Raw genomic sequence first — 11,868 nt, 5'->3', positions numbered from 1 at the left:
AATGGCTGCCTTAGCTGAACGGGGTCTTAACTCTGAAGAACATAAGAGCCATCCCCCAGGAAGACAGAAACACCAACAAGTAATAAGACGGAAGTGCATGGGCAGCTACCGGAAATGAAGAAACGTCACCTCCGACAGGACCAAGCTGCATTTGGGAACTGCAGCTTGCTTTGTTCTGGTTTTGTTTATTGTATTCATTACTGGACAAGCTGGGTTGAGATGGAGGACAGAGAGAAGCTTCATTCACTCCAATGCCAACTGCTTTCTGATAGTAAGAGTGAATACAACTTATGCTAAATTGGCAGGTTAGGATATTAGGAGAGAAGACACACCCACACGTGACTGATAAGAAGTGAGCACCATGAGGGAGTGAGGAGAGAGTTTATTTAGGGTTTCTCTTCAGCCTTGATGGTCTCTCCTCAGTAATGATTTCTAAGCAGAACCAACATCTTTAGCTCATCAACAGCCAATAGTTCACCCCCCACCCCACCCCACCCCCCGCCCCAGTATTTTCTTACCATCCCCATCCCTCCTTGCAAATCCTAGTCACATTTGCATGCGCCCATCCCTTTGTATAGCCTCAATTCTTGGTGCCAAAGTCTTCTCCATGTTTTCACGCTTTTGTGCATGGATGTAGGAGGAAACGCACCAGACAGATGAAAAGATGGACCCAAGATGCAGAGCCAGCGAAGATTCGTGAAGCCTTAACACAGCTGCAGATTTAAAACAAAAAAAAAAAAAATGTCAAGGGAACAGAGCGTTCCAGCTGACTTAACTTCCTGTTGATAGTCTCTAGGGAGGAGGGGTGAGGCCTGGAGTCTTAGAATCTGAGTAGAGGGAGGGCAGGGAGCTGGTGAGGCGGGACTTGCCTTTTCATGGGTAGTCACCCAGAAGTTTGGTTCCCATCTGCAAGGCTGTTGACACTCATTTCCTGAGGCTGGCCATGGTCAGAGGAGGCTCTTGGCGCCCAATGCGCCCAACCTACAGAGAAACAGGATGTGAGCTTCAGATCTGACTGAGCCATGAGATGCAAATTCCTCCCTGTCCCCTCACCCACCTCACTCCCCAGCCACTGCCACCCACACTATTCTCCTTTCCGCTGGAGCTGGAGAGACCGTTCATCTCACTGGGTGACTTCTGGGGGTGGGGGGGGACTGTGTCGGTCCTTCCTTCCTTCCTAACCAGCCCTTCTGTGTGGGGTCAGATTTAGTGCTTAACCCATTTCATCGTCCTTTGTTTGTTTGTTTGTTTGTTTGTTTTCAAGGCAGGGTTTCTCTTCGTGTAGCCCTGGCTGTCCTGGAACTCACTCACTCTGTAGACCAAGCTGGCCTTGAACTCAGAGATCTGCCTGTCTTTGCCTCCTGAGCACTAGGATTAAAGGTGTGCACCACCACTGCCCGGCTCATGGTGGGTTTTGACTTTAGGAGTTCCTTACACCTCCCTAGGTGACTGATAAGAGTTCTCATCAAATCAAGGAATCAGAATGGTTGAATAATTTCGCCCTCTCAAAGATCCTAGTGGTAAACTGAGCCTCGGGTCTTCCCTGGGATGCCTTTGCCTGCCCGGCATGGAATGCATGGGCAAGCACGGGATGTGCCCCTGGCTTCCCTTCCCTCACCCTTTCTGCTTCGTTCACTCCTTGCAGCCACTTAAAAGTCTTTCCCTGCGTGGGTGGAGGAAAAAGAAACAAAATAGAAACCAGACCACACACACACACACACACACACACACACTCCACCTATTTTCACAGGGAAAACACCAGTGGCAAAATACCATCAGATCAATACTCTATGTGTAGCTGACTTTCCCAGGAGGAAATGAATCCCAGAATCACCCCCGCTCAAAGGCTGATGTGCACCCTGCCGGAATACACACCACCAGCCTGAGGGCACCTGAAGCTGGCCTCTGAGGAACTCATTCACTCCCCGCCCCTTGCTCCTCAGAGCTCACAAGGCCCTTTCACCTGGAGTCTGTCCCCCACGTCATGAGCCCCCATTTTCCACCCCATCAGCCACATCTTGGTCCACTTCCTCTTTCTCTTGCCCCTGGGCTTCCCCGGCCCAGTTCCCCCCTGTCAGCACGGTCTTCCTCAGGACCTTGCATCATCCAACTGTCCGCTGCCTCAGAATATGCAGTATAGTATTTGATTTCCACTTCTGTTATTGCTTTCTCGGATGGGGTGATAGTCTTATAAGTTAGGGCCCCCCAGCTTGCCTCATGGCGCCTGCAGTGTAGGACCCACAAGGTGAGGAAAGTCTTAAGTCATAAACCAATCCGGAAGTTGGGAGGTAAATGAGGATATCTGAGTTTAGACAACGTAATTGTGACATATCCTCAAAATCATGAAGAATACTTCAGCACCAAGAATTGTCAGTTTATACAACAGAAAGAGAAGAGCAAGGGAAGTATTGACATGTGGAAAACGTTAAGAAAGAGAGCCGGTCCTGCTCACACTGGGAGTGGGCTACAGCTATTTATTTGTGTGCTGTTTAGTTCCGGGGAGCCTAAAAGTGCTTTCCAAAATGATAGCTATTCAATGTAGCAAAATTTATTCCAAACTGTGGCTTTCTTTCTTTCTTTCTTTCTTTCTTTCTTTCTTTCTTTCTTTCTTTCTTTCTTTCTTTCTTTCTTTCTTTCTTTCCTTCCTTCCTTCCTTCCTTCCTTCCTTCTTTCTTTCTTTCTTTCTTTCTTTCTTTCTTTCTTTCTTTCTTTCTTTCCTTCTCCTCCTCCTCCTCCTTCGTCCTCCTCCTCCTCTTTCTTCTTCCTCTTCCTCCTCTCCCTCCTCTCCCTCCTCCTCCTCTTCCTGTTCTGGCATGTGTAAGCATAAGTAAAGAACTGCTTCTGAATACAGAATATTAAAGAACCACTGTACAAACTACAAAGAAGGAAGAGTAAGCCTAGCAAAGGCTTTCTTTCGAGGTCAGACTATGGCCACACACAGAGGCTTGTCAAAAGCAAGTGGAAATGACAAGGGGATGGCTGGCTTGGAACTGATGGGTGACCTAGGCATCCTGTTGTGAATGAAGTGCCTGTGCTCCCTGGCCCTGGGCTGGTTTTAGTCTTTTCTGTTCCTGTGGCTCCTGAGGAGTGTACTTATCACACCCGTGTGCCAGGACTGTTCTAAGCATTCCTTACAGCTCAGTGCAGTGAGTTCCCTTATTCCCATTTTAGAGATGGATCTGAGGGACAAAATAATGAAGTCTCTTAGTCTAAGTCACAGGTGGGCCATAATGCTGGTGTCCGAGCTGACCCCTAGACCACTGCGCTATTATGTACTCTCTGATACAGCACTGTTATCACGAGTTCATTTTTATGCTGACAGGAAAGAACCAGATTGGGGGCCGGGCAGTGGTGGTGCACACCTTTAATCCCAGCACTCGGAGGCAGAAGCAGGAGGATCTCTGTGAGTTCGAGGCCAGCCTGGTCTACAGAGCGAGATCCTGGACAGGTGCCAAAGCTACACAGAGAAACCCTGTTTCAGAAAAAAAAAAAAAAAAAAGAACCAGATTGGAAAATGAAGGCACTGTCTTTTTGCATGGAGCTAGTGTCCATTCAGTCCTTAGCTCATCCATCAAGCCTGAAGTCAGCACTGATCCTAAAACCCAAATGAATGAAATGTGCTTGTTAGTCTTGAACTTCTGGTGGAGCATGGAGAAGGTAAACATGCAGTTACAAGGTCTCTCTAGCAACAATGTTGGACCAAGAAGAAGGTGGCACTAAGAAAGTCTTCTTAATGTACCTCCCCATGGGAGGCCTTACCTTCTTGTAAGAGGGAAAGGGGGTTGAGTTGGGAAGGGGGGCCTGGGGAGGTGGGAGGAGGGAAGAAGGGGATCTTTGGTATGTAAAATGAATAAAATTTTTTTCTTAATAAATGTAACATACCAGAAAAAAAAAAAAGTCTTCTTAGAGGAAGCCTCAACCGGGAACTAAAAGATGAGGAGGAATTCCAGGGACAGGAAAGAACTTTTTGAAGGCCCTAACGCAATTCAGAGGACATGATCAAATAATACTGAGGGGTCTTGGGGGTTTTGTTGCTGGTCTGCTGTCTGTCTGTTTGTTTTTTGAGACAGTCTTGCTATGTAGCCCAGACTGACCTTGAATTAACAACCCTCCTGCCTCTGCTTTCCAAGGGCTAAGACCAGGCATTCTCTTGAGAAAGGAGCTAAAGGTATAAGTGTGGTCATGTCATGAACAGGGACACATGAGTCATGCAAAAAGTTCAAGGGATCCTGAGGAACCCTGGGAGCCAGGCTCCTGTTTTAGAAAGAGTGCAAGACACATGAGGGAGATGGCAAGCTATGTCGGAGTTGAGGAGACGAGTTGGGAGATGTGCAGGTTAGCCAAGACAAGCTTACTTCATGCAGAGACAAGATGGCGGTGACTACGACAGAGGGAGAGGGTCACCATGGGGGATCTCAGAGCTGGAATTTCAGGACTGACTGGTAAAAATGAGGACACAGGAACATGTCTGGTTCCTGTCAGAACAGATGGGTGGGAAGAGAGACCACCACAGAACAGACAGAGAAACCAACAGGTTGAGGATGAAGCTTTAGTAGACTTATGCAAATGAGCACACTAGCACCAGGCCCCGCCCCCTATCCAAATGGAGTAGGTGCCGGGCACAGACAGTTTTTCAAATCTTCTTGGGTCATCGCCACTGGCAGCCAAAATTGAAGTTGGTGCACAAATGACCTGGATGACCTTGGTCAATCTTTTTTTTTTTTTTTGGTTTTTCGAGACAGGGTTTCTCTGTGTAGCTTTGCGCCTTTCCTGGAACTCACTTGGTAGCCCAGGCTGGCCTCGAACTCACAGAGATCCGCCTGTCTCTGCCTCCCGAGTGCTGGGATTAAAGGCGTGCGCCACCACCGCCTGGCGACCTTGGTCAATCTTGAGTTGACTTGTTAAGTTGGCCAAATTTCACTCTTAACCCTAAGATCACACCTCAGAAGGGGAAGGGAACATCAGCTGGGACCTTCAGATTGCCTTTGGGGTTTTTGTTTTGTTTTGTTTTTTGTTTTGTTTTTGGTGTTTTGCTTTGTTTTATTTTGTTTTTTTTTTTACTGCACTGTTCTTTAGCCTGCTGATTAGGTCAGTGTGCTGGCTAGGCTGCTCTAAGCCCTTCGTGTTCCGGGATGGCCTTACCTTCAGCTGCTGTCCAGGCAGCACCCCTCACCTCCCCACTCCCCCCCCCCCCCCGCCCCCCCCCCACCAGAGCACTGGAGCCGCCAGCGGCCTCCATCTGGGTGGTCAGACTCTCCTCCATTCAGTGAAACCCGTTCTCCAAAATTATAAAAATACAGTCCCCAGGGCCACATAAACCAGACTACAATCCTAGCACCCTAAAAGAGGAGACTTGAAGATCAGTTCAAGGTCATCTTTGGCTGCACAGTGAGTTCAGAGGCAGCCTCCGTGGGGGGAAAGTATTAACTCAATCCACGGAAGCAGCACAAAGTCTTGCAAAGGTGTATTTGAATAATCCTATCTTTCCTGTCCTATCCCAGGTTATCCCTGAAGGCTGAACTCCCTCTGTGTCCACTGTCTCCGGGCCAGTATCACCAGGCCCTGGTGTTGGGACATGAAATGTCAGAACTGGACTCAGTCTAGAATCCCCTACCCACTGCTGCTTTTCTTAATTTGTTTAGTTCAAAATGATTTTTAAAGTTGTGCGTTGTCTTAGTTAGGGTTTCTATTGCTTCGTCAAAACACCGTGGCCAAAAAGCAAGTTGAGAGGAAAGGGTTTATTTGGCTTACACTTCATTGGAGGAAGTCAGAACAGGAACTCAAGCAGAGCTGGAACCTGGAGACAGGAGCTGATGCAGAGGCCCTGGAGGGGAGCTGCTTACTGGCTTGTTCCCTATGGCTTGTTCAGCCTGCTCTTCATTAGAACCCAGAACCATCAGCCCAGGGATGGAACCACCCACCATGGGCTGGGTCCTCCCCCACTGATCACTAATTGAGAAAATACCTTACAGCTGGATCTCATGGTGGCATTTCCTCAACTGAGACTCCCTTCTCTCTGATGACTCTAGCTTGTGTCAAGTTGACACACAAAACCAGCCAGTATATATGCGTCTGTGTGCCTGTGTTTGTGTGTGCACACCATGAGGATGTGGGTACCCACAGAGGCCAGAATAGGGTGTGTGATCTCCTGGAGATGAAGCTGGAGTTACAGATGACAAACCACCTGATGTGGTGCTGGAAACCGAGAGCAATATGCTCTCCTAACCATTAACCCATCTCTCTGGCTCAATGATTTTAAACTTGGAGAAAATTGCAAAACGTGTACAAAGAACTCTCATACACTCTGAAAATTGCGAAATGTGTACAAAGAACTCTCATACACCCTTTGCTCAAGATTCCTTTTAGCTTTTCTAATTAACCTCTTCACAATTTTTGTAACATGCTTCTAGTCAAAGGAGCCAACTTAAAACTACATGGTTAAACCACTTGTCAGTCTCCAGCCTCCTCCAATCAGAGCTCTTCCTGGGTCTCTCCTTAACATGACATTGACTCTTTGTAAGATTGTAGACCGGCCATTTTGAGAAATAGCGTCCTATTGGTTTGTGCAATGTTTCCTCCTGATTAGACTCAGGATGGTCCCTTTTGGTCAAAATATCACAGAAGCAATGCTGTGTCCTGTGTCTCATCAGGCAGCACAGGATGTGGTCTGTCCCCTCACTGGTGGTGTTTGGTCACTTGATCAATATAGCGCTTGTGAACTTTCTTCTCTATAAAGTGACTTACTTCACTGTCCCAAGTAAGCTAACATCTGTATCATCTTAGCGTCTCCCCATGATCCAATGAGAACCTCCTTAGTTCTTGGTATAAGAATGTTCTGGGCTTCTCTTACTGTGTAGGGCTCCATTCATTTTCTCAAATGAGCTCTGTTAGTGCAGAATGGTCAGAAACAAAGGTGTGGGCTGTTTGTGGGGTTCCATTGCTCTTGGGTCATCTCAGTGTATCAAAGTAGGAAATACACATGTGCACATACATGCGTTTATCAATACACCCATTTCTGGAGACTGAAAACTGAGAGCGCCCACCCATACATTCCCTCAGTACACCACCACAGGGTCCATCCTAGCTCTAATTTTGCATGTTTGTTTGTTAAGATAGGATTTCTCTATGGAGCTCTGGCTGGCCTGGAACTGCCTATGTAGACCAGGCTGGCCTCAAACTCACAGAGATCTGCCTGCCTCTGCCTCTGAGTGCTGGGATTAGAGGTGTGGGCCACTGCAGTGAGGAAACTGATTCCTACCCTCCTTGACAGGATTGCTGATCTACTGATCTCCACAAAACCACTGCCCTACAGGCCCGCTAAAAGACTTCTCATGAATCCCCCAACCCTTCTTCATGTCACAATGAAGCAGGGGCTTTCAGGTGTTCCGTTTATCTTATTTTATTACACTCCCAGGATTTAGGGGTGAAATGTAGACAGTCAGCTCTCTCTAACTGTGAATCTGCATCCATGGATTCAGTCAATACTCAGGGGGAAAAATTGCTTCTGTATTGATCTCATACAGATTTTTCCTTTCTCCTTATTCCCAAGTAACATAACTACTGAAGCAGCACTTTTATTATCATAGATATTGAAAGTAATCTGAGGCCAGGAAGATGGCTCAAGTGGGTAAAGGTGCTTGTCACCGAGCTTGACGACCTGAGTTTGAACCTGTGAACCCATGTAGTCCAACTTTCAAAAGCTGGTCTCTGACCAGCATACATGGGCTGTGTGGTATGTGTGCTCACACACACACACACACACACACACACACACACGACGGGGGGGGGGGGGGGAGGGAGGGAAGGAGGGAGGGAGGGAGGGAGGGAGAGAGAATAAATAAATACATGTAAAATTTTAAGTAACCTAGAGGTGATTTAAAGCATACAGGAATCTGTGCACAGCTTATATGAAAGTATCAGGCAATCTTATACAAAACACCTGAGTACCACAGATTTGGGCATCGGTGGCAGATAGGACCAGTGCTCCTGGAACCATTCACTGTGGGACAACTGTGTGTATATTTTAGTTAGTGTTTATAGTGACTAAAGAATATTTTCTCACTAATGAGTATTTTCTTTCTTTCTTCCTTTTTTTTTTTTTTTTTTTTTTTTTTTGGTTGTTGTTGGTTTTCTTTGTTTGTTTGTCTGTATTAAGACAGGGTTTCTCTATGTAGCCCTGGCTGTCCCAGAACTCGCTCTGTAGACCAGGCTGGCCTTGAACTCACAGAGATCCACCCGCCTCTGCCTCCCAAGTGCTGGAATTAAAGGCGTGCACCACCACCACCTGGCAAGAATATTTTCTTCTTGCTCTAAATATTAAAAGTAGACCATCAATAATCCAGGAGTGGTGGTAGACACCTGTGATCACAGACCTGAGACAGGGAGGTCACAGGGCGAAGCCAGCCTGGGACACAGAGAGGCTACGCTGGCTAGTCTCCAGTGTCAACTTGACACAACCTAAGACCAGCTAAGAGGAGTCTCAGGGAGGAGTGATTTGGCTCAGGTTGGCCTGTGGGTATGTCTGTGGCGGGACTGTCTTGGTTGTTAATTGACCCAAACCCCTGTGGGCAGCACCATTCCCTTGGCTGGGCCTGAACTGTGTAAAGTGAAGGAGGCAAGCAGAGCAAGCAAGGATCATGTGTTTATTCTCTGGTCTGGATTGGGGATGTGGTATTTTAAGCACCTGCCTTGATTTCCCTAAAAATAATGGGCCGCAACCTGGGATTGTAAGCCGATAACCCCACAGCCCCTTTGTGGTTGTGGGTGAGGACATTTTATTACAGGGACAGAATCGATAACAGAGACCCTACCTCAGATGTAAGAAATTAGTTCATTAAGTGATCAGCTGCCCAGGAGGGCCACTTACAAAGAGGTCACTAACTGGAGCCCCTTGCATTTCTGCTTGTAATCGATCTACCTGGTTACCATTTATGGCTTCTGATGATCTTCCCTTTCACGACATCATTTTTCCCCTAGGACCGGGCGCAGGTGCCGGTGCCCTCACTGAACAGCTCCGCCTTTTCTTTACATGCACAGATTCTACCAATCCACTTGGCTCTTCGTTCGTTTTTTTTCACATAGTCATTCATCGAGTTTTTCTTGACAACCTACGCACGAGGGCTGCCTGTATACATGGGCCCTCCTCTCCTGCCCTTCCCTGGCTCAAGCTGCATCACTGCTATTCCATAGTCTTGCCTCCGTTCCTGGCTTGGCTGGTTTAGATTTGTTAGAGTACTGTAAAGGGGAAGCCCGGGTTGAGTGTGGAGGAAGTGGGTCCTTCTGAGCCAGCTAGACCCTGGAGAGTGGAGAGAGGAGGGCTAAGACCAGCCACTTTCTCTTCCCCTTGGCTGTCAGAAGAGCTGGATGCTTAGCAGACTGTCTGTCTCCGCTTGCTTTCTGGTGATATTCTCCAGAGGTGGGAGGGAGGATAAAGGGAGAATACATCCCACACATACTCCAGATTGCTCGAAGAAGCTCTGGATTTTCCTGTCCCATTCTGCTCCTCCCCTGGGAGAAGGGCCCTGCCGGGGCTCTGGGGCAACCACCCGCTTTGCGCTTGGCCCCAGGAGCATGAAGAGGCTGTAGTGTTTGTTCTGTGGATCATCTGTTCCCAGAGAGGCCCCGTGCAGGGTGGGGCAGGAGAGCAGCTGCGTGTCACCTTGGTGGCTGTGATATTATCTAGGCCCAACGGTTTCTTCTGGGTAGGCACTTCCGCCCTCCTTCCTGTGGAGTCCGAAGACTCGTGCTGCTCTCTCTGAGTGGAAAGGAGCTCCCCCGGCTCTAAGAAGAAGAGGAAAGTCAGCCTGACCTGGAGGCACACACCTGTCACTCCAGTATCAGGGAGCTGAGGCAGGGGGATCAAAAATTCAAGATCAGCAAGACATTCCATTCTTGCTTCCATCTCTGTCTAGAACCCTGCTTGCAGCTGTGTAGATAAGAATATGGGAACTCTTTCTCTGGGCCCCAGAATGTATGGATCTAAATAAAGGGACTATGGGTTGCTTGTCCATCTGAACCCTGTGCATGAGACAAGCACTATTAAAATAGCTGCTCTTTCCAGAGCCTGATCAGCTACACTGTGAAGATGCAGAAAATGAAGATCGGGTAAGTGGGCTTTTCTAAAGGAGCACAGCTAGAAAGCAGCGGGCTAGAGTCTAACCCCGGTCTGCTTCTGAAAACACATTCTTGCCCCCAAGCTCTGCTGAGTTCAATGAACTGACATCATGGTTTACAAAGTGAGGTTTAGAAGGCCTGTGACCTCAAAGTCCACAGACCAGCCGTGATGAGAAGCAGCCAGGACAGCCTTCTGCAGTGTGGTAGAGTCCTCTGATGGTTTCCGGTAGTGGTTTCTCTTTGGGCTCCATGCATAAGGGCAGCACCAACGTTCACCTGTCCTGTGGTCCGGCACCGTATTGGTTCTCTCTCCTCTGTGTAGCAGCAGATCCTGGTTTGGAGGACAAAGTTGAGGGATGCTGTAAGAAGACGCACAGGCATCCTTGCCAGCCAGTCCCCTCAAAGCATTTCCCCCGGGAAATGGGATCCAGAAGGGGCACCTAGAGCTATAATCCAGTAGCAGATAATGGCCCTGGCACAGATTCAAAGACGCTACATCCCTCCCACACAGGCTTTTTGCTGTCCAAGAGCTGTACGAACCGACCTCCCTTGGGGAGAGTTGCTAAGCTGGGCTTATGTGAATCGGATGTTTAGGACCGTGCCCTTTGCTATATTTAATAGGAATGGAGAAAAGGTCCTTTAGCAAGCAGCCCGTGGGAGCAGATATTCCCACAAACCCCAGGCATGCATGCATCAGGGCAGATGTGAAGAGAAGCTTGCTGCTACAGGAAACTTGGAAAACTTTGCTTGGGTTCCTCCCTCCCTCCCTCCCTCCCTCCCTCCCTCCGTCTCTCCCCTTCCCCTCCACCCCTCCTCCACAGAAAGATAAGAGATCGACAACCTGATAGCTGTTTCTTGCAAACGGAATCCTGGAAGGTGGACAGTTAAAGAAGTGTCAAAACAAAGGTATTCTTATCAGGCTACTGAATCCAGGAAAGCTAGGTATGAAGTTAAGTAATAAAGAGAAGGATGTGGAGGGGAAGAGGAAGAGGCTGCAAAGATGGGTATGAAAAGAAGGAAATGGCAAAAAGAAAAAGAATGAAAAGGCAATTCTAATGTGAGGGGCAAGGAAAATAAAGAAGGCGGGCTAAAAGAGGGAGAGCTGATGCGGTCTGAAAAACGTGCAAAGCCCGGGGTCCTGAGAAACTTCGCGAGAAAGGGGGCGCGGTGCTGCCCAGCCCATGTTTGGGCAGATTAATGGAGTCGTGGCTCCGGCTCTTGAGTCCTGCCCTGGAAGGGACAGTATCTGTTTAGATTTGTGTCTAAATTTAAACCCCGATCCGGCCTCCCTCCCTGCTCCCCTCCATTGCCCTCCCCTCCTCCTGCGTCCCTCGGTCCCTCCCTCCTCCTCCTCCTCCTCCTCCTCCTTCCTCGTTCTCTGGCGCAGGGCCCCCGACCGGGACAGTCCCGCAGCCGAGTGCAGCCAGGCGCGCGCCGCCGCCCACTCGCCCTGTGCCGGCTGCAGTCCGAGAGTGGCCCCGGGCTGGGAGCGGAGGAGACAGCGGGGATCGCGAGCTCCTGCCCGAGCGAGCGGGCGTCTCCGCCGCCGGAGGACTACCTGGAGGACATGGAGGTAAAGACCGACGGAGACGCGGGGCTGGGGTGGGGGTGGGGGACGAGGGGAGAGTGAGGTCAAGGCGCTCCTGCCCAGGTCGCTGTCCCTGCTCGCAGCAGGGAGCACGCAGCTCCAAAGTCGCGGGGCCAACTCCGGAGGTTGGTCCTTACTCCTACCTACAGGACCCCTGTGGGACGAGT

At 49.1% G+C, this 11,868-nt stretch overlaps 1 protein-coding gene and 1 long non-coding RNA gene across 4 annotated transcripts in view; one reads left to right on the top strand and one right to left on the bottom strand.

Annotated features, from left to right (window-relative positions):
• Nucleotides 1-8,629: 8,629 nt before the first annotated feature.
• LOC121821333 (uncharacterized) lies at nucleotides 8,630-11,390 on the bottom strand. The gene is made up of 2 exons (XR_006062086.2): nucleotides 10,955-11,390; nucleotides 8,630-10,444 (listed from the first exon to the last, which is right to left on the bottom strand). It is a non-coding gene; the product is annotated as an uncharacterized LOC121821333 (long non-coding RNA).
• A 9-nt stretch (nucleotides 11,391-11,399) lies between these two features.
• The window catches only part of Rcsd1 (RCSD domain containing 1), a 62,086-nt gene continuing 61,617 nt past the window's right edge, over nucleotides 11,400-11,868 (top strand). Inside the window, exon 1 of one of the 3 annotated variants that reach the window (XM_076547912.1) lies at nucleotides 11,400-11,686. Coding sequence is in view for 2 of the 3 variants with exons in the window: in XM_042258510.2 (XP_042114444.1) it covers nucleotides 11,681-11,686 (6 nt within the window). In the remaining variant the exon portion in view is untranslated. The remainder of the gene's footprint in view (nucleotides 11,687-11,868) is intronic. The other 2 variants (XM_042258510.2, XM_006988119.4) reach the window with 2 other exon arrangements.

The sequence above is a fragment of the Peromyscus maniculatus genome, chromosome 11, assembly GCF_049852395.1.
Source record: "Peromyscus maniculatus bairdii isolate BWxNUB_F1_BW_parent chromosome 11, HU_Pman_BW_mat_3.1, whole genome shotgun sequence".
In the NCBI taxonomy this organism is placed as follows: Eukaryota; Metazoa; Chordata; class Mammalia; order Rodentia; family Cricetidae; genus Peromyscus; species Peromyscus maniculatus.
Note: the sequence above shows the minus strand (reverse complement) of the source record. Positions and strands in the feature narration are given on the sequence as shown.